This window comes from Acomys russatus, chromosome X, assembly GCF_903995435.1.
Source record: "Acomys russatus chromosome X, mAcoRus1.1, whole genome shotgun sequence".
Taxonomy (NCBI): Eukaryota; Metazoa; Chordata; class Mammalia; order Rodentia; family Muridae; genus Acomys; species Acomys russatus.
The window spans coordinates 51,517,704-51,539,568 of NC_067169.1; the positions used below are offsets into that span (position 1 = coordinate 51,517,704).

Consider the following 21,865-nt stretch of genomic DNA (forward strand, 5'->3'; position numbering starts at 1 on the left):
CCAGCGCACCGGAGGCAGAAACAGGCAGATCTCTATGAGTTTGAAGCCAGCCTGGTCCACAGTAAGCTCTAAGCCAGCCAAGGACACCTAGTAAGACTCTGTCTCATAAAAACCCACAAGGAAACAAACATACCCCCTCCTGAATCTAATAGTGCTCTTAGAAGGTAAGAGTCCTTCAGCGACTGTCACTCAGCCTGACTTTATTGGGATATACAAGGGAGCTAGCTTAGGTTTAACCATGAACACTCCCCAAATCTACCCTAACATTATATACTTTGTCTCTCCTATTCAAACAGAAACTGACCCTCCTCCAAGTAGCCAGCAAAGAGAAACCCCATCTTATGAAGAATATCCTTCCGTCTCCAGACTCTTCCTTTGAATATATTCCACCTAAGGTAAAAGGTTCAGTCATCTGTGATACCTTTGCATAGCCCAGGTTTGAGTGAGTGTACTAAACCTGTCTTTTGTAAGCAGCTATAAGAAAGAGTAAGGAGTCCCAAATAAAACTAGAATACAATTCTAAGGAAAATAGGCCTCCAGTTTCCTTAGAAGGCTAATTGTGGTCGATCATGCGCAGTTGTTATGTAACACAGCTGAGAAGGAACAAAAGAAAAGAGCTATGTTCAGCTGTCCATCCAGAGATACTTGTCTTATTTAACCCTGACTCTTCTCTTACTCCCTAAGATGGATTAGCCTCCAGTTTCCAGTTTTTCAAAGACTATGCAAGGTCAAAGGCTAAAGCAGAATTTTTGTGATTGGAAAAACCAAGTGGAATATATTTAAGAAGTCTGAAATCTCTGTATATACTGCCAGCAATTCTTACTTAGAAGATAGCATGTCATGTGTATTTTTCAAGAACTTTATTAACTACCTCCATTTCTATTGTAGCCCAAACCTTTCCGTGTTAAAGAAAAATGCCCAGAGCAAAGTTTGACCATCGAGGATCTACAGTATGATTCAGAGCCTTCTGTGACTGAGCCGGAGAATGGTGACAATGATGACCATGCTGATGAGGAGTGGATTCCAACAAAATTAGTCAAGGTGTCCAAGAAGATCACCCATGGGGTATGGGCCAACTCCCTAACTTCACTTGTGAGAATTAATTCTCAGGGATCTAGCTTCTGAATCTCAACTTGGTCCCTGTCCTGTATCCAACCACCTTGGAGCTCCTTCCAAGGCATTGACTCCACTAAGGGAGACTTGCTAGACTAGCTCTCTCTGGACTAAGAGGCCAGCAGGCACATCTGAGCATTCAAGTTGGTTGGCTCCCCTTGGGTGTTCAGGACCATGGTGATCTCTCCCATTTCACTGAAGCTGATTCCCAAGTGATCATCCCAGCCCATAGTGCATGGCTTTATATATATATATATTTGAACCAACCATTATCACACATCATCTTTTCCTAATTATAAAAATGTCCGGAGAGGTATTAATTGTTTGTCTCTTACAGATAGACTTCAGACCCACAAGAGGGAAGTAAATTTGCCCATGGTCACCAAAACAAGTTATAGTCAGTACCTGAAACAGTATTTGGACTCCTGGATCCAATATGTTTTCCATATTATAGTGTTCATGTTTAAAAACAAAAACTTCAAGGCCAGCCTGGTCTACAAAGCGAGTCCAGGACAGCCAAGGCTACACAGAGAAACTCTGTCTCGAAAAAACAAAACAAAAAAAACCAAAACTTGGACCAGAAGCTGAGTGAGGCTGAGTGGGTACTTTATCTTCCTTACCTGTTATGGTGTTTTCTTTTTTCTCACAAGGTTAAGGAGCAAATGGAATCAAAGAAAAATAATTAAGAACAAAAATGCTAAATTAAGGCTAATTAGGAATACTCTGGCTTGGGGGTGTTGTTTTGTTTTGTTTTAGAGATAGTGCCTCATATAATCACAGGCTAGGCTTGAATTCACTGTGTAGCCTAAGATGATACTCAACTCCTGGTCCTCCTACCTCCACCTCCTGAGTGCTAAAATTGCAAGTGGGCTTACAATACCATGCCCAACTCAAACCTATTCTGACTTTAAGGTGTACTTGATTTACTCCTACAATGCCAGTCCTCCATAATTACCAAAGACAGGTGTTTTGTACTAAAACATTAGTTTCCAAAATACTATGGTTCATCTTCATTAGTCCACCTATGCCCTCTAACCACATTCTCAGAGAACAGGTCCTAACTTAACTCACTGGCTTCCTAGAAGACTTGATTTGACCAGTTTTGTAAAGCCAAATGCTAAAGTGAAGCAGACCACAAGGAACCAACTATTTTGTTGGTCAGGTAGCCACATCAAGAATACAATAATGGGGAAATCAAACACATGAACAGAAAAAAGCATATCTAGTACAATTCTGCTCAGGAAGAATAATTGGGAGGATTTGGGTTTTGTGGTTTTGTTTTTGTTTGTTTGTTTGTTTTGTGTGTGTGTGTGTTTTGGTTTTTTTTGTTGTTGTTGTTGTTGTTGTTGTTTTTTGGCAGGGGTTGTTTGGTTTTGGTTTTTTGGTTTGGTTTTTCAAGAGAGGGTTTCTCTGTGTAGTGTTGGCTGTCCTAGTCTCACTTTGTAGACTAGGCTAGCCTCAAACTCACAGTGATCCACCTGCCCCTGCCTTCCGAGTGCTGGGATTATAGGCGTGCTCCACCATGCCTGGCCCAGGCCTAGGTTTCTAAGAGTTAGTTACAGAATAAGAAGATAACAATGAATGAGGTGACCGATGCTGAGGGATAAGGTGGAAAGGGAAAGACCATGTTGAGAACAAGAGAGAGAATACTTCTGACACAATAAAAGGTATATTGCAGACTCAAGCATAGAGTTGGGACACTTGGACAAAATAAAGCAGTACATGGCTGTCATCAGATACTCCCCAGAACTGGAGTTAGAGATGGTTGTGAGCTACCATGTGAGTGCTGAGAATCAAATCCAGGTTTTCTGCCAAGGCACCAAGTTCTCTTAACTACAGAGCCATCTTCCTAGCCCCCAATGTCTGTCTTTCTGTTTATTTCCTCAACAAACATTTAGACTATTATACTTGAAGTAACAGAGTGAGATTAATGTAGATTAAATAGCATCTAATGAGGCAGAATTGGGAAGCATACACAGAAACAAAAGGATAGAGGGCCTAAAACCTTTTGAAAGGAGTTTGCAGGTGTGAAACAATTATGGGTACACTTGTTCTTGTGGAAAGCTTAATGTATCAACACTATTGCTCCAACTTAAAAGGAAAATACTGAAGCTTAGCAAATATTGTAACTAAATACAACCTACTATGAATGATAGTGTGTTTCTAAAACACTGTAAAATGATGCTCAAGATGGCTGCTATGATCACCATCTTGTACTTACTAAAAAGGATGCTGAAAGAGTGGCTTTTCCAGAATTAATGGCTTCCTCACTAAGGAGAGGCTAAATGATTGGTCACATGCTATAGTAGACAGAGTAACAACTCAAAAGCGCATGAGGCATAGGTTCTGGTCTGGAATATACCAATTGAGTAACCTCAAGCAGAGCACTTACTCTCCCTGAGCCTGCATTCCTAAATGTGCACAATAAAGAGATTAAGCCAGAGTAGATTACTTCTAGTGCTAATGTCTTGAGTCCAAGAACTAGTGAAAATTTTAACAATGCTATCTTCATATGATATTACATTGTATATGAGAGGTTAAAAGAATATATATGTGGACCTTGTGAGGAATAAAATAATTATGAGCCGGGCATGGTGGCGCACACCTTTAATCCCAGCACTCGGGAGGCAGAGGCAGGCGGATCGCTGTGAGTTCGAGGCCAGCCTGGTCTACAAAGTGAGTCCAGGATGGCGAAGGCTACACAGAGAAACCCTGCCTCGAAAAAAAAAAAACAAAAAAAATTATATTTTTTTATTAAGGTATTGGAAACATCTTTAAATATTTTGCATTTGTTACCATTAGTTTTCCTGTTTTCTAAGACAAGATCTTACCTTGGCCTTGAACTCCTTATGTGGCTCAAGCTGGCCTCAAAATCATGATCCTCATTCCTGGGCCTCCCAGTACAGGTGTGTGCTACCATATGTGCCGAAAAGAGAAAATACTCTTGTCTCTGCTTTGCTGATGAAGAGAAGAGCTGAACTTAAAAGTGACTTTTCTGTGGTCATGCTAAGTGTTAGATTTGTGAGTAAATGGTTCTAAGTACTGCCTTGGTATTCTTTATCCTTTGAGTTTAAAACCTGGTCAGATCTTATTCTTCTGAGACATACGGAACTTTCCAGGCTGTAAAATAGTATTCTCAGCCCTAGTTTTTCTCAAGGGAGATTTTTAAAATAAACCTGGGACTCTACCTCTAGGTGTTCTGAGTGAGTTGCTCTGAGGTAGCACTTGGAGTTTTAAAACATTTCCTCTTGAGATTTTTTTAATATTATGTGTTGTGGGTCCGTGTGCAGGTGCTTGAGCACAGAAGATCATTGGAGCCCTTGGAGCTGGAGTTATAGGCGGTTGTAAACCACTTGATATGGGTGCTGGGAGCTGAACTCAGGTCTTCTGGAAAAACAGCAACTGTTCTTTACCACTGAGCCACTACCTCTGTAGCCCCAGCTGAGAAGTGGCAAACCTAGGAGTCTTCTATCTGTGCTGTTTCTTTAGAAAAGCTGGTGAGTTGCCAGCAGTTTTGCTCCAGTGTGTCGAAGTCCCTCTCTGGAGTTGGAATCTGCTTCCTGGGATGCGGGAGAACAGCATGGAGTTATTGTTTACTATAGCCTCTGCTGCCTTGACGATCAGCAACAGCAGAAGCCCATGACAGCTGCAGGTTAGAAGATGCCTTTTGTCTAGGTGAAGTATACTAATCTATAAATCATCTGCCAGGGCTTGGCTGTGGAAAAGTCCAATCACTCATGACCGTCCTTCAGATTCCATTTGTATTATCCCATGTGATAAAGCAGAGAAACAGTGACAGGGTGAAAGAGCATTTTTGAAGCCTTTAGATGAGTTGTGAGTGGACAGAGAACCCAGGCTACAGTAATAGATCAAGGCCAGAATGAAGGAGTATCAATCAGTAAGACAGAACTCATAGAACCCTTATCTTTTGCTTGTCTTACTCAAAGTAGCTAGAGATTTTAAATTTTATTATAATGTGTCTTGTTAATAAAGGTGATTGGTTTGGTGTATTTTGTTTTGGTTGTTGTTTGAGACAAGGTTTCTTTTTTTTTTAATTTATTCATATTACATCTCAGTTGTTATCCCATCCCTTGTATCCTCCCATTCCTCCCTCCCTCCCGCTTCCCCCTCTATTCCCCTCCCCTATGTCTGTGACTGAGGGGGACCTCCTCCCCCTGTATATGCTCATAGGGTATTGAGTCTCTTCGTGGTGACCTATTATCCTTCCTCTGAGTGCCACCAGGCCTCCCCATCCAAGGGACATGGTCAAATATGGGGCACCACAGTTTGTGTGAAAGTCACATCTCCTTCATAGGGACGCACCCCTTGGATGAGACAAAGTTTCTTTATGCAATAGCCTTGGCTGTCCTGGAACTCACTCTGCAGACCATGCTGACCTCAAATTCACAGCGATCCACCTGCCTCTGCCTCTTGAGTGCTAGAATTAAAGGTGTGCGCCGCCACGCCCAGCTAAGATGAACATTCTTATCTACTACTATTAGAAATGTAAATTGGTATACCTACTCTGGAAGACAACCTGAAAATATTATCCCATCATGCTCACTTCAGGAGCACATATAATAAAACTGTTCTTATTCTTTGATCTGGTAATTATATACATAGTAATTCATACTAATAGTCATCAACATGGAAATTGTTGTATTCATTCAATGAATCTTTTCTAAGTAGCTTTGTGCCAGGATTGAGCATTATATCTGAAAATACAACAATTAACTTTGTCATTGTGAACACATTCCTATAGGAAAAGACATAGTAACCTGAGAAACAAAATAGTTCTGGATGTGATATAGAAGAAAACAAAACTCCATAGTGAAGTCATAGGGATGCTGGAGAGGGGAAAGGCTATTTGGGAAACAAAGAGATAAGATGAGATCTAAATAAAGGGAAAAACACCAGGCATGGTGGTACATACCTATAATTCTGGGGCACTCTGGAGGCTAACATGGAAGAATCACAAGTTCAAGGCCAGCCTGGGCTATGTAGTGAAGGCCTAAGTCACAAAAAAGAAAGTGAGAGAAGACGGGGCATCGAGAAGAGAAAAGGGAAGAGCAAATGAAAAGACCTCAGAATAGGAATGGACTTTGTGTCTCAAAGAGTACCTGAGAAAGTCATTGTGACTATCATGTGCTAGAAGTTGGAAAGGTAAAGTTAGGTGTAGTTGGGCCAGATTTAGAGGGCCTTGCCAGTATGGTTTAGATTCTGTTTGTATACAAGGATATTCGCTGTAACATGATTTGTAATAGCAAATATTTTCTTTCAGAGTTCTTTTTTTTTTTTTTTTTTTTTTTCTTTTTGGAACAGGGTTTCTCTGTGTAGCCTTGGCTGTCCTGGACTCACTTTGTAGACCAGGCTAGCCTCGAACTCACAGCGATCTGCCTGCCTCTGCCTCCCCTTGTGCTGGGATTAAAGGCGTGTGCCACCACGCCCGGCTTCTTTGAAAATTCTTAGTATCTAATATTAGGGGCTCGTTAAATAGATTAATGTGTCTACATGATGGACTATTGTATATAACTTTTGAAATCATGATTTGAGCTTTCAAATTTTATAGAGTGATACACATTATCTTCCAGATCAGAAAAAAAGGTATCATTGTAGTTTCCTTGATAGCTACAGAACAAAGATGATAGGTCTCCTGTGAAAATCACCCAAGATCTTGAATTTTATTATACTTAGGATGAGTCCTCAGAGATGTGACCAGAAAGAAATGCTGACAGTTGTGATTTCAGGCCTTGTTAATCACCAAAGTGTCGGATTCATTTTGTTGGGGGATTTGCAGGGGTTGTTTGGGATTTCTGAAAGGATCTCACTATGCAGCCCTGGATGCTCTAGAATTCTCTATGGAGATCAGGTTGTGTGCCTGTGCCTCCCTGAGTCCTGAGATTTAAAGTTTGGGTTGCCATGACCTGCTGCACAGACTACTTTAAAGCTAGATCTCCCCATATATTGCAATTATACAGCTGATTCGGGGAGACTTAAATGCCAAACTTAAATTTATTCCTATTGTATTTTTTATTTCTACTTTCAGTATATAATTCCAGCCTGTCAAAATATTTTTGAATTGTGATTTTTGTTATCTTACCTATTAATGGCTTTCTGCCATTGTTAGAGCCTGATAAACAAGCCTATCTTGTAAACTGGCTGTAAGATATCGTGTGTGTGTGTGTGTGTGTGTGTGTTTCTGTGTCTGTGTTGTGAAAACTGCAGTTTCAATGACTTTATTTCCTGTCTTTGGTGATATGTTGAAGATGAGCTGGTGTTCAGAAAAAAAAAAAAGCCCTAGCTGACACTGGACAAAATGTAGAAATGTGTGTTGAAAGAAAATATAGTTTGATAGACAACAATTTGGCTCAGTGCTTAAATAAACGTAACTACACTACCGTGTTGCCTTTGCCCATGAAATTGTAACTAGTGCTGACCTGATGCTTGACATGTGAGGGTGTTAGGATGGCCCTCTTATCTATCTTCAGCCATACTGCCCAAAAGAGAACATTGAATTGTTTGGTATAACCTGCTCTTATTAACCTACGGTGCTTCCTAGTAGTTATGATTAAATGAAAGGAGAGACTAGAGAAGACTAATTTGATAAAGACTATGACACTTTCCTTTGTTCTTAAAAAGACTTGCACATGAAGGGAAGGCACTTTAAAATAACCATCTAATTGATGTGCCTTTCCGCAAACCTCTTTCGCAGTGTTCCTGCAAAGGATGGTGTGGGAACAAGCAGTGTAGATGCAGAAAGCAAAAGTCACACTGCAATGTGGCCTGCTGCTGTGACCCCACAAAATGTCGGAACCGCCAACAGAGTCAGGTAAGATCAGTCTTGTACCTCCTTACCATCCCTTTGAACCTCTCTGGAGTCTCTATCCTTTTTCTCCTTCCACCCTGAAACCTGGACTCTCCTACACAGTAATCTGTAGACTTCTCCCTTGGCACCCAGAGTTTCACTCCGGGGGATGCACTCCCCACCCCCACCCTCAGTCTTGGCTAAGGAGCTTCTGGGTTGATCTCTGAAACAGGAAAGCAAGAATTTACAAATAGAAAGAAACACAGGATCAAACTAGTCAGGAGGCTTAGCTGGAACTGTGAAGGCCATATGCTGAGATGGTAGCTTCCAGAAAGGAAGTTAATCCTTCCAGCATCTTCAGACAGTAGTTAGACTTTAAAGGAAACAAGCATTCCATGGCTTTAGGAAAAGAGCCATAGGAATATAATCTACTAGTCACTGTAGTAAGCCAAGTTAACTGTAACTGTATTTATGTTGTTCCTAGGAAGAACAAACTCAGGAAAAGAAAATATGCCCTGAAAAAAACAGCAGCAAGCAGATTCAGTCCCCATACTTTCCTTATACCTGCCTGTGCCCATGGCAAGAAGTCTTTGCTACAACTCTCTATGCATAATACAAGACTCCTACCAAGTGTAGTGTAACGAACATTCATCATGCATTTCCTAAACATTTATACAGGAATACTTTGGGCTTGGGCCTACAATTCAATGAAAATAAAGGCACAACATTCCCAAGCTTATGGGACACAATGAAAGCAATGCTAAGCGGACAGTTCATAGCACTAAATGCCTTCATAAAGAGATTGAAAACATCTCATACAAGCAATTTAATGGCACACTAGGTCCTGTTAAATACCCCAGACTGAACTCAAACTTGTCATCCCTCTGCCACAGCCTCCCTGGTTCTGGGACTACAGGTATATACCACAACACCCAGCTTGGCCTAATTTTAAAGTTTCCTTCATCGTATGTCCCATTCTAGACTTACATAGTTCCTTGGAGTCTGCCTCATAAGCACAATTACATTCCTTTAGGGACAGAACATGTTAGACCCTATGGCTTCTCCAAACCGTAGGTTTGCTTTGAGTAATTAACTGATAAGCTCCTCAGCACTGGGACCTCCCTGGCTGAAGAGGAACAGGCTGTTTTGTAACTAGAACCTGTCTGCTTGATCTCAGGATAACCCGGACGCTATTGATCAAGCCCAGGATTCTGAAAACTCCTTCAAACTGGAAGATCCCACGGAAGTGACTCCAGGATTAAGCTTCTTCAAACCTGTCTGTGCAACCCCCAATAGCAAGGTGAGGGCTAAATGCAAGACTTGAGAAAGCTATGTACACATCCTTCTCTGCATCAGCTGTGATAGATGCCTGGGGGAAATAATTGTAGGGAAGGATATTATCAAATTGTTGGGCACTGGCTGGAATGTTTGATCTAATAGAGCTGCTGTAGGAGGCCTTGTAGAGCCTTTGTAGTGACTCAGCTGGGCCCATGTATTCACTTCTGTCTCTGTCTTTCCCAGATCCTGAAAGAGATGTGTGTCGTAGATCAGATGCTGCTGAAGAAGCCTGCTTCTGTTCCTTCCTCTGACCCCACAGAACTGAAACCTATAGCAACAGAATCACAAGAAAATAATGCCATGGGGAAGAAGAAGAAGCGAGTTCTAGCCAGCAATACCAGCTTCTTCTCTGGTTGCTCTCCTATCCAGGAAGAGTCCCACTGAGGTTAGGCCATTGTCTCGTCTGTCTGCCCTGGACATGCTTTCAGGGTGCAGCACAGAGGGGCAGGGCGTCAATGACTTCTATAGCTTTTAGGTCTTGCTGTTGAGAAAAGGAGAAAAGTATCACTGAAAGGAAGAGGACCTTTGCTGAAAGTCGGTCTTTACTATCTAAGCCTTCCACTCCCAAACTACTTTTCTTCTCTAGAAGGGCCAAGCCTTCTATTGGAGAGAGAACCAACTGACCTTGCTGATGACTCATGAGGAGCCAGTCCCCAGTACAATCTAGCTCTCTGTGAGCGGTTCAGTTGTCTCTTCATGGAGCCAAGGCCAACATGCTCTTCTCTTGAGGCCATGTCAGCTTAATGAAGGAGCCTCATGCAGGGTGGAGACCTGGTTCAACTCCCTCACTGCACCTCAGGAATGGGGCTGGGAGCTTTCCTGCTTTATTCCAACTCTGGAGTTTAAGAAAACTTTTAACTGTCTGTGTTACAGTTCACTCTGTATGTGAATGAAAATTTTAAGTGTTAAGAAAATAAAGAAACCTTAGCTCATCTACTGTTTGAGGGAGATCCTTCTATGCTAGAAGAAATAAAATTCCAACATGTGTGTGTTCCTCAGCCCCTGAGAAGTCAATTAAGGAAATTCATTACAATTTCTCCACTGATCCACATACTCCCTTATTCTGGGAAAGCTGCCTAGTTTGTTCAGTGTTTTGTTTTGTTTACAGGGATAGGGATTGAGCACAGGGCACTGGACATGCCAGGCAAACATTTTGTCGCTGAGCTCCACCCTGACCTGGCTTCCTCCCCTTTTCTAGAGGCTGGTATGAAATATGAGTGTTGCATCTCTGCTGCCATGCTGCTCTAGGGAGAAGGAATGAGTGTCTCCACATTCAAGGAGCACCCCTGTCACCACATTCCAGCCATAATTTGCTTCTCACAAGAAAAACATGTTCAAGGATAGGAGCCTGTACTTTACATATAAAAAAATAGAGCATCAGCTTTACCACACTATAGCAAATGCCAGAGAGAATGAGTTCGTGGGAAGTTTATTTTAGCTCACAGTTTTGGAGATCCTAGGCCTTAGTAGCACTTACCAGATCATGACAGAAGCACATAATGGAACAAAACCGCTCACATGGCCAGAATGGAAAAAATAGTGGAAGGATCTGGGTTCCATCACCCCTTCAAGAACATGCCCTCCAGAATACTAAAAAAAAAAAAAAAATCCACAAAAACCTACCTCTTATTTAAAGTTTCCACAAACTCCCAAATGGCACCATAGGCCAGGGAACAAGCCTTGAACACTTGGGCCTTTGGGAAACATTGAAAATCTAAAATACAGATAGTACCATGGTACAAAGAAGTAGTTATGTAGAGTTACGTTTGTGAGTGATATTTCTAGAAACACCCTAATAACACACCATATAGCTCTTCCCAATGCCCTACAATCTGATTAAGGGGTATAGAACCACACTGCTTTTCAGTTACTTAACAAAAACTACTGCCCCTTTGCTTTCTCCCTTGAAAAGGGAGAGGAGAGTCAAGGCTTACTTCTTACCGTGCATCAGGTTTCTCCTCCCCAGTTAGAAGCTAGAAGAGGGCAGCCTTGCAGCACCACCACATACAGGCTAGGTTTGAAGCCTTTGGGGAGTTTGCAAGTCTTGAGACTTGTTCATGCATATTGAATCCTGCCGTGCACCACCCCCACCCCTAAACAGCTCTCAAACCATCCCCACACACACAAGAAACCAGGACTCTAGAATCCGCCACAACCTAAGCAAAGGAAATTGAAAAACAACCTGCCAAGAATGACTCTCTAGGTGACCCGCTGGCCCTCCCTGGCTTCCTGCCAGCAAGCAGCCTTGCTTCTCTTTGCATTTTAATTCTAAGAGAGCTAAGAGAACCTCTGCGATTGCCAAATAGAGCCTGTGGATACAATGGGAAAGCTGAGAGGGAGGGAACCAGCTCCTGGCAGAAGAGAGCCAGTCACTTGAAAATGAGTGTGGGGAGGGGGAGGGGAAAACAGCTTATCTGTAAGAAGTCGTCCTTTCCCACCAACACCTCAATAGTGCTAACACACAGACCCCAAGCCACCACACCACATAAGCCACAATCCAAGAAGAGCTCTCCATCAAGCCCCTCTCAGCTCACAGGCAATCTTGTGCCTTATGCTGACCACAGCTTGCTAGGCAACTTGCTTCTTTTGTACATGTTCATCTTCCAAAAGCCTGGTATCCTAATACACGCCTCCGTAAACAAGGCAGCGAAACTGGTATCCTGGGTGAGCACCTTATATGCGGTGGAGTGAGGGCTGTTGAATACATCCATAGGGACCCCTGGTCCAGAGATAGGGCAACTTGCTGCTCAGAGTTCCTAAATCACTTCAAGAGCATCACATAGATGGAACTTGCAGAAGTGCAAATACCCCAAGAGCAAAAGGAAGCTAAGGATTGGAAGTTGAATTCCCCAGGAAGCTTGAGGTTAGACTTATTCATATGCTCAAGAGTTTCCAGGAGACTGGCAGGGCTTCTCCTCACTGCCAAGTTGCAAAGTTGTGTGGTCACCCACCCCTCCCCACACACACACCCCACCCTCCACGCCAGCTTCCCTCCCTTCTATGCCCTCAGTCCTCGCCTCCTAGAGCCAAGACAAAGCCCTCTGGCAGTGACTGGGAGGGGAACAGGAGGAGGGACAGAGGGATGGGGAAGGCTGCACAAAGGAATTCCTCACACCAAGCCCCCTGACCGCCAGCTCCAGCAAGTAAAACCTCTCCCGCTCACTTGGCGCCCATCTTCCCACCATGGCTGGGCTCGGGCCCTAGAGCCTCCGCGGACTTCCAAGAAGACCCACACTTCTTCCTGTAGGTGGCAACAGTGACACCTGTTTGACCAGTGAGGCTGAGCCAGGGACTGCAAGAGGGAGGAGGCAGACAACTCCGAGAGAAGCTGGGAAGCAGAGCTGCTCGGCCCCGCTGAGTAAAAGGTGTGAGGTCTCGGGAAGGCTGAGGGCTATCGGTGGGAGCTGGGAAGTGAAGAACCTGCTCAAGCCGGCAGGGATGGAGTCCGGGGGTTAGGCAGCACCCCTGTCAGATTCCCTGCCTGGGGTCTTTCAGACTGGCCACATGCTGTTCCATCTTCCAGGCAGCTCTTGAGGGAGGTAGGACTCTGGAAATCTGGGGTACAGGGGAATGACCCTAGAAGAAGCAAGGGGTGTGGATTGGTGCTCAGGACAGACTACTGTAGCCCAGTTCCGGAATGGGGAGAAGCAGGGGCTTCCCTTTGGGTTGACTACAGTCTCCTGGGAAGGGACCCACAAGGTAAAGGTTTCCTTCCCCAGCTCCCACCCCTGTACTCCCAAGATGGGGGGGCTCCTTTCCCAAGGGGAACTTAAGAGTAAGAGAGCAGTCTCAAGAACAGACACACCTTGCCCTCTTGCGGGAGCCCTCCCACTGTGCACCCCTTAAGACTCCACAGAGTGAACAAGGGGGGCCCTGTCTCTTTGTACAGGACAGTTACACACATCCACACAGGAGGGAAGGAGGGGGAGAAAAAGAGAGAGACAGTGACAGAGAGGAGGGACAGAGAGACAGAGGTGGGGGCAGAGACAGACAGGAGGAGAGGAGAGGAGAGGAGAGGTTATCCTGGAGCTCCTTTACAGTCATTTTAAAAGCCATTTGTACTGGCAGTCACTAGTCCACTAGTATGCACACATACATATGCTGACACATCTACACAGTCACACCCTGCTTACATTGGTGGTTCAGTAGTAGAAGTCTCACCTGCTGCAAACTGTATAACCTCTCACGTGGAGTCACACTCACAAGGCAAGCCCAGTTTATAGATAAGCTTGGTCTCAGCCATACTCAGAACCATAAGGCACAGGAGTACCATGCCCCAAGACAACTCCCCTGCCACCACCAGCCTCCCTACACACATGCACGCGCGCGCGCACACACACACACACACACACACACACACACACACACACACATGCACCTTTGCCCTGTGTGTGTATTGTACTTTGACTCAGGAGAACTCAAAGGGTGGGGCCCCTGGGAAAGGGAAGACAGGAGCTGGATTTCTATTTGGGGTGGAGGGTGACTGTACATGATAACCAGGCAGGAAAAGGACGAGGCTAGAGGTGGGGAGACTTGGATTTTCTGGGCTGTGCAAGCAGGAATGGGGCTCCTTTAGAAAGGCTGGGAGTCAGGGATCCAGTCAGCCTGTTCCCTTAACCCCTGAGAAGTGCACACAGAGAATTTTTCAGTCAGGGCTTTGTGGTTTGTTCTATCTCTGTATCCATAGCAACTAGTCAACTGGCTGTACCTCCCTTAGCCTGGGGTCAGAATGGGAACCTCTGCTTCAGGTTACCACTGCTTCCTGTGTGGAAGAAAGCATTTGGCTGCCTCAAGCTCAGGCAGATCTGCCTTAACATGTTGAACTGAGTGTGCCCCACCCTGGGGCAACTTCTCCTAATTTCCTCTGGGCAAGCACTCCCAACCCAGCTTCAGATGTCATTAAATAAGAAGAAGCTGAAGAAAACGGATACACATGATGCCTACAAAAAGGCTGGACTGCTTACTGACTTCCCAGGTATCAAAAATAAGGGGCAATGAAAGACTCCAGAAACGGTCCCTGTTTTCCAGGTCCAGAGCCAGTTACCACATCAAATCCAGAGCTCTGGGTCTTCCCTGTGACCAGCAACCTTCTTGCTGAGTAACAGCCTAGGCTTCTATCTACATACTCCAGGCTCCTCAGATATACAGGCAGGGAAGCTGGGATCAAGCTCTGTCAGGCTTCCTGATGCTCAAGTGTTCTTTCCCCCAGGCCTTCACTATGGCCGAGTCCCCCGGCTGTTGCTCCATCTGGGCCCGCTGCCTCCACTGCATGTACAGCTGCCACTGGAGGAAATGTCCTAAACAGAAGATGCAAACCAGCAAGGTAGAGTCGGGTCGGGATGTGGGGAGGCCACAAGTTAGAAGGCAAATGCTGCTTGGAGGGACAGTGACAGGAGACTGACTGTATTCATAGACAGCTGGGAGGAAGGGGTTTTTTTTTTTTTTCCTCCCCAGAAACAAAATCTCCCTCAAATACAGGAAGAGCAATTCAGTGCAGGGCAGGAAACTGAGCTGCCATCCTGGGGGCCTCTGCTTGTGAAATGGGGATCACGCTGAGAGCTTCTCTTCTGCCCCTTTGCAGTGTGACTGTATCTGGTTTGGCCTGCTCTTCCTTACCTTCCTCCTGTCCCTGGGATGGCTGTACATCGGGCTTGTCCTTCTCAACGATCTGCACAACTTCAATGAGTGTGTCATGTCCCACCCACCCCTTCCTCCGCATCCCCTGTGCTCAGTACCCATTCTCAGTCATTCCCCAGCTCGACATGGCCCCTGAATCTCATCACTTCCATCCTCCTTAGACAATTCCTCCAAGAAACCTCCCAAACCCTGCCCTTGGCCCCAGTGAAGCATTTTCCCCTCACTGCCATCTAGTTATTTTCCTGAATTTAGCCGCCTTGACTCCCAGATCCCCTCAGGTCACCTCTTCCACCTGAACACCTTCCTTTACCCTCCTACAGATTCCTCTTCCGCCATTGGGGACTCTGGATGGACTGGTCCCTGATAGTCCTGCTGGTCGTCTCTCTACTGGTCACATATGCATCCTTACTATTGGTTGGTCCAGGGATATCTTGCCTAACTCCCACATAAGCCCTTCATTCCTGCTCAGGTCTACCGTCTTGTTCTCATCCTAGCCACTGAGGGGAAGAGGATAATTCTTGGGTGGAAAGGAGATGTCAGTCTGTGCAAATCCTCCTAAGTGTCCCTACACTCTGTTCCCAGCTCCTGGGCCTGTTCCTGCAGCTCTGTGGACAGCCTCTACAGCTTCACAGTCTCCACAAGGTACAATGAAGTGGCCGTGAAGGGGAAAAGGGCTGCTTGCTAGAGAGCTTTCACTGTTCTCTCCCTGGGGTCCAGGCCAGGACCTGAAACCCAGTACCATATTTCCTGAGTGAAAAGATCGTAGATGTGTTCCACAGAATGAAGAGGTAGCCCCAGTAGCCATGAGCCTAGGCTGGCAAAAGAAGGCCTATTCTTTTGCTCCTGGCCCCAGGTGCTGCTGCTCTTCATTATGTTTCTGGTGGCCATGGGCCTCGTGGGACTGGATATCCAATGGCATCAGGAGTGGCATAGTTTACGACTGTCACTGCAGGTGAGTGGCTGATCTGTCTATGTGGGAGCCTTGGCCCATGGCCAATTCTGGCACATTACATTGACCCTGGTCCCATGAGATTGCAGATCTTTCTGAACTCCGAAAGTTAGCCCCTAAGAGGGAAAGAAGCAGAATGTGTGTATGTCAGAGGGGGGTGGTGGGGGTGGGGGGTGGAGACAGCAGGAAGAAGAGTGTTCCTCATGAGCTGTTATCTACAGGCCACAGGCCCATTCCTTCACATTGGAGCAGTTGCTGGAATCACCTTCCTGGCCTGGCCTATAGCTGATATCTTCTACCGTATCCAACTAAGAGGTGCCAACTTCAGCCTCTCTCTCTCTCTCCCTCTCTCTCTCTCTCTCTCTCTCTCTCTCTCTCTCTCTCTCTCTCTCTCTCTCTCTCTCCCACTGTCACTGGACACAAGCATCCCTCCCTCCCCACTGCTCATTCAGTTTCCTGTACCTGAGCTCTGCCCTCTGCCCCTAGAGTCCCACCTCACCTATTGCCGTTCCATAAAAGCCTGTCCTCCACTTTCTACAGGCCCCAAGGTGCTGCTACTGTTCCTATTTTTTGGAGTCACTCTGATCATATACCTGGCCCCCCTGTTCATCTCTTCTCCCTGCATCCTGAAACTCAGAGATTTACCCCCCAAGCCTGGGCTCATAGGACACCGAGGGGCCCCCATGGTAAGTGACGGGCAGAAACCTGGGCACGTAAAGAAGAATCTGCTCCTCTAGGTTTCAATGATCAGGCCCATGGGTTCCCAGGCCTCCACCCTTCCCTGCTACCTCCTCACCAACTCCCTTTGCCAGCTGGCCCCGGAGAATACCCTGATGTCCCTGCGGAAGACAGCTGAGTGTGGAGCTGCTGTGTTTGAGACAGATGTGATGGTCAGGTGATGGAGGGTGGGGCCCAGAAGGCTGGCGGGCTGAGGGACTCAGGAAAAGGTGGCCGCTCCAGAGCTTGATCGCCTGACACTCCTTGTGCCCGTAGCTCGGATGGCGTCCCCTTTCTCATGCATGATGAGCGGCTAAGTAGGACGACCAACGTAGCCTCCGTGTTTCCAGAGCGGATCTCAGCCCACAGCAGTGACTTCTCCTGGGATGAACTGCAAAGACTCAATGCTGGAGCCTGGTTCCTCGAGGTGAGGATAGCAGGCAAAGAAGAGGCCACCACTTCAAGGGCACTTGGGGCAGAGTTCATTCCAGCAATACACTTCTTGCTGCACCCTGTGCTGGTCAGTAAGAACAGTCTGTGCCCTAGGTCACTCCCACATAGTAAGAAGGAAAGCCTAAGCAAAAGATGATTGGAATCGGAAATAGAGCAATAAAAATACTTCTCCTGGGCAGATGGAAGTGAGGCAAGAATGGGGGGTTAGTTCTGCAGTGTTAGGATAGAACCCAGAGCCTTGACTAGGCAAATACTCTACCACCAACACACACTCCAAACACTTGCTTGGGACATGGAGTTCTACTTTGAGGCTAAGAGTATGGAGAATGGCCAGAAATGTGAATCGGTCTCTAGAGAACAAAAAGTAACTCAATTTAGCTAGATGATACAATTTGTGGAAGTCATAAGAAACAGAGGCTTGATCTTAAGGAAGTATGAATGTTGTACATTCAAGTGTTGATTTTAATCCTCAAAGCAGTGAAAAATATTCAAAAGGAGACTTTAGTTTTACAGTCTTTTCCTGATTGCAAAAGTAGTGTTTGTTCACTGTAAAAAAAAAAAAAAATTTTTTTTTCAGAAAGCTGGGCGGTGGTGGCACACGCCTTTAATCCCAGCACTCAGGAGGCAGAGGGAGGTGGATCTCTGTGAGTTCGAGGCCAGCCTGGTCTACAAAGTGAGTCCAGGACAGTCAAGGCTACACAGAGAAACCCTGTCTTGAAAAACCAAAAAAAGAAAAATTATAAAAATAATTTATGAATTGGAATCTCCCATAATCCAACTGTCTAAAATATGCACTGATTATATATGTGTGTGTGTATTTTTTTCTCAAAAAGATAGGAACACCACACAAACTTGCAGTTTGCTTTTTCTTTTATAAATTTGTCTATGTCTGATGGCCTATCAGAGTGATTAAGAACTAAGCATGTCTATATTTGAACTTTGGCTTCAGCACTTGCTAGCTATGGCCAATGGTCAGTTCCTAGCCAACCTGTGTCTTCATTTCTTCATTTGTACATCAGGGATAATAAGTGCAGTATTTACTTCCCTTCTAGGGCTCTTGGTCAGATCGTCAGCTCATACACAAGAAGTACCCAGTACCCTACATGTAGCAAATGCCCACTGTTATCCAGCTTCCTCTATGTCATTAGTTGATAATAAGGGAAGGTGGGCAGAATGGCAGACGCTTGGAACAACCACGAGGAGGAATGGGAGAAAGGGCCAAGCAAGAAGGAGTGACAGGTTTGACAAGCCACAGTGAGCAGAAACAGGGAGTACAACACCAAGAGTCCCCATGCTGTGGTCTGCCTCAGACAATGTACAGCCCCCGGTTCTAGAGGCGGAGGAGGCAGACAGCCGCAAAACTGAACCACAGTTTGGAGGGAGGGCACAAGGTAGAGTAGGAGAGGAGTCTCTTGAGAGCATGGGGAAAGTCATTCAAGCTGAGGCTAGACTCTAGGTGAGGATGCAGGTGCAGTGAGAACGGAGCTGAAGGACCAGGCGGAAAGCAAAGGGTCAAGAGCACAGAGGTCTCTATGAAACTGAAAAGGTGATGCAGTGGGAGAAAACCAGTTATGAACCCAGAGCAGTTAGGATGCTGAAGCCAGAGTAAGATTAGATGGAAGAAAAAAACCATTTAGAGACAGAAAGGCCCTGGCTCAGAGGTAGGCAGAATCTGAATACACTTGGTAAGATGGAGAGCAGCTAGCTGAGTGTGATAGCTCATTTATTTAATCCCAGCACTTGGGAGGGACAAGCAAGAAGCTCACTGTGCAGTCCAAGCCAGCCAGCCAGGACGGCATAGGGAGACTCTGTCTCAAAACAACCAAATAGCAAGGATTGGGAGAAAAATCTAGAGGCTTCTTGTGATGTTGAAATAATTTCCCTCTCTTCTAGAGGCGACCCTTCTGGGGGGCCAAAGAGCTGTCAGGCTCTGATCGGAAGGAGGCTGCAAATCAGACCGTGCCAGCATTAGAAGACCTACTGAAGGAAGCAGCAGCGCTCAACCTTCGCATCATGTTTGACTTGCGCCGACCCCCAAGAAACCACACACACTACGAGACTTTCGTGAATCAGACATTGGAGGCTGTGCTGAGTGCAGGAGTGCCGCAAGCCATGGTGATGTTGTTCAGGGCTCCCCAAACCCCCCTTTTTGCCCCTCTTCCTTCCTTAGGCCATGATAACTTGGCCTCCTGCCTCCTGCCCTCGCCTTCCTCCAAACTTCTCTCCCTCCTGTCCCTGGAACCCCTAGAGCTTTCTTTACTTTTGTGTTCATCGTTGCTGAACCACAGGTTCACTGGCTCCCGGATGAAGATCGTGCTAACGTGCAACAACGGGCCCCCAGAATGCGCCAGATCTATGGACATCAGAGTGGCAACAGGACTGAGAGGCCCCAGTTTCTCAACCTCCCCTATCAAGACCTGTCAGTGTTGGATATCAAGTGAGTGTCCAAGAAAAGGAATAAAGAGGACCCCAAAGCTGACCGTCAGGAAAGAACCAGAGCAGGTGGTGCAATAGCTAGTCATGCATCCATTCCCACAATGGCTACCTATTGACTGATTGCTGTAAACCACGCAGCATTCATTGTAGACTTAAATAAATGTGACTACACATGGGAAAGGTCCTGGCATTCATGGAATTTCGAAACCAGCAAAAGATACGGACAATAAATCAGCCAAAATACATTTCTGTATTATGAAAATACATTTCTGTATTATGAAAACACATGGTACGGTGGTGATTGGGGTTTGAAGTAGGAGCCAGGGAAGCCGCATTTGGAAGCACTAAGAAGGTAATGGCTGAGCTGAGCGCCAGATTATTACAAGGAGCTAATTATGGGGAGCAAGGAGAGAAGAATGAGCAAGAAAGGAAGCAAGGCTGGAGACATAGCCAGGAATCCAAGTGGATCGGGCTTTGTAGGCCACGAGAACAATTTTAGGATCATTCTCCATCACAGAGATCCATAGAGAAGAGGGTGGGTTCAGGGCAGAGAGGCTCAGACACAAGCTGGGCAAATCCTGGCCGTTCCCCCATTCCTTTCCCACGTCCACAGGGTGCTGCACCAGGATAATGTGTCAGTGAACCTATTTGTAGTGAACAAGCCCTGGCTCTTCTCCCTGCTCTGGTGTGCAGGGGTAGATTCTGTCACCACCAACGACTGCCAGCTGCTGCAGCAGATGCCTCACCCCCTCTGGCTTATTGTAAGGCGCTAGAACTGTCACCATCCCTCATCTCCAATCTCTTATTCTCCTTCAATTGTCCTCTTCCATTCTTACTTCCCCCCACATGCTACTCTTGGGGGGCTCTGGCCACTGATGATGGGCCCTTCTCTGATTCCATAGCCTCCTCGAACATACTTAATGATATGGATCATCACCAACTGTGCCTCCATTCTACTGCTTTTGCTTATCTTCGTCCTCCGAGGGTGAGTGCTTCTGTCCTTGTCTCCTGGGCCCCTTCCCGAGGCGCCTACATAAAGAGGCTGATTCTGGCTTGAATGTGCTGCCTGGAATTGGGATTTGGTCCACTCCAATTTTGAGCCTTCCTTATCCCAGTAAAATGTCTTTACCCTGGGAGAAGTCATTTGGAGAACCCCGCCCCCCCGGGTTGGAAAGTTGGCCTACCCACTGGTGGAACTCACAATAGAAAGCCTTTCTCTCTCTAGGAGATGTGCTAAGAGAAACAGAACTGGTAAGAATGCCCCTTTCCATCTCGTTTTCTCCTCCTAATTTCCCCTTGCTTCGCTCCCTATGCAACTGATCTCTCCGGCCACTTTCCTAGGCTTAGAAACAGCAGTGCTGCTGACCAAGATCAACAAGTTTACCTCAGAGTGAATGCCGGGCCCAGGCCCCTGCCAGCTGCAGTGTAAGGCCCCTGTGTGCACTGGTCAAGGGGAATGAGAGGAGCTCAAGGGACATCGTGGACCGAAACGTTTGGAGGAGGCGGACATTACAAACAGAAGCTTTTGAACTAAGAGGGCCCTCTGTCCAGATAGTGGGCATGTCTCAAGCTGCCATGGAATTTGCTGCCTTTGGTGTTTTGACATGAATTAGCTGGAAAGCTAGTGAGTGACAAGAAGTTACTCCCAACATGAGATGAAAGCAAGGAAGTGAGAGAGATTGCCAACATCACACTTTAGGCTTGTGTGTGCACGTACTTGACTAGAAGATGAAGGGTGTGTCAGGGTGGGATAGCTCAGAATGGTGACTGAAGGAAATTTGACAAAATGGCCTTTCCGGGAGAACTCTGAAGATGATGAAGACAGTCCCCACTCCATGCCCTTTCTCTCCCCACTCCCACAATTTAGCCTCTCTCCTGCCTACAGGTTGGGAGCTGAAAAGTTCATTTAGCAATGTAATTCTGTGCCTATGGTGGATTTTTGTTGCAAGCAGTGAGTGGTTCTTGTATCTCGCCTGTTAATCTGTTATTCAATGAATTTTTAATTGTCATTTGGTCACAGTCTAATCACTCTGTGCTGGAGCTGGAAAGATGTTCATTCCATCTGGAACTGGATGGAGCACGACATTGAGAGGTCATCTTCATGAGGAGATTTGCGGGCAGGAGGTGGAAAGACCACCACCTCCCTCCCCAGCAGGCTGTAGGGTAGCAGCTACTGCCAGGAGCAGGGTGGCCCAGGAGCTTTGCGCAGGGGTGGCATTGTAGCTCCACCTTGTGGCCACTCCCTGCGAGGTCTGGTTCCCTGGAGACAATGATGTACTTGACGAGTGCCAACAGTTTTCCTTGTGGGTTCCGGAACTTGGTGTCCTTGACTTCAGACTCTGAGGGCAAGGTCTGATTTCCACATTTTTTGTTTTCTTCTCTGGGGTCTGGTTCTATCTAGCCTTCCCTTGAAGAGC

General features: G+C 46.1%; 2 protein-coding genes across 4 annotated transcripts in view; both read left to right on the forward strand.

Annotated features, from left to right (window-relative positions):
- Kif4a (kinesin family member 4A) overlaps nucleotides 1–10,387 on the forward strand; it is a 113,754-nt gene extending 103,367 nt beyond the window's left edge. The window contains exons 26-30 of the mRNA XM_051141098.1: nucleotides 297–395; nucleotides 889–1,065; nucleotides 7,826–7,942; nucleotides 9,096–9,218; nucleotides 9,440–10,387. Of these exons, the coding sequence (XP_050997055.1) occupies nucleotides 297–395; nucleotides 889–1,065; nucleotides 7,826–7,942; nucleotides 9,096–9,218; nucleotides 9,440–9,640 (717 nt within the window). The 3' untranslated portion in view covers nucleotides 9,641–10,387. The remainder of the gene's footprint in view (nucleotides 1–296; nucleotides 396–888; nucleotides 1,066–7,825; nucleotides 7,943–9,095; nucleotides 9,219–9,439) is intronic.
- Nucleotides 10,388–12,314: 1,927 nt separating this feature from the next.
- Gdpd2 (glycerophosphodiester phosphodiesterase domain containing 2) lies at nucleotides 12,315–21,465 on the forward strand. 3 transcript variants are annotated; one of them, XM_051141790.1, is made up of 16 exons: nucleotides 13,611–14,231; nucleotides 14,466–14,579; nucleotides 14,838–14,941; nucleotides 15,214–15,307; nucleotides 15,476–15,535; nucleotides 15,747–15,845; nucleotides 16,064–16,157; nucleotides 16,383–16,528; nucleotides 16,655–16,737; nucleotides 16,836–16,986; nucleotides 18,906–19,127; nucleotides 19,301–19,449; nucleotides 20,062–20,209; nucleotides 20,351–20,433; nucleotides 20,674–20,699; nucleotides 20,790–21,465. In XM_051141790.1, exons 1-16 carry the CDS (start codon nucleotides 14,190–14,192, stop codon nucleotides 20,840–20,842), a joined length of 1,668 nt encoding a protein of 555 aa, XP_050997747.1. In that variant the 5' UTR covers nucleotides 13,611–14,189; the 3' UTR covers nucleotides 20,843–21,465. The 3 variants fall into 3 exon arrangements, with proteins under 3 accessions (XP_050997746.1, XP_050997747.1, XP_050997744.1); XM_051141789.1 differs by lacking the exons at nucleotides 13,611–14,231; nucleotides 20,674–20,699 and adding an exon at nucleotides 12,315–12,621 and having other exon boundaries at nucleotides 20,790–21,464; XM_051141787.1 differs by lacking the exon at nucleotides 20,674–20,699 and having other exon boundaries at nucleotides 13,613–14,231; nucleotides 20,790–21,464.
- The last annotated feature ends 400 nt before the right edge of the window (nucleotides 21,466–21,865 follow it).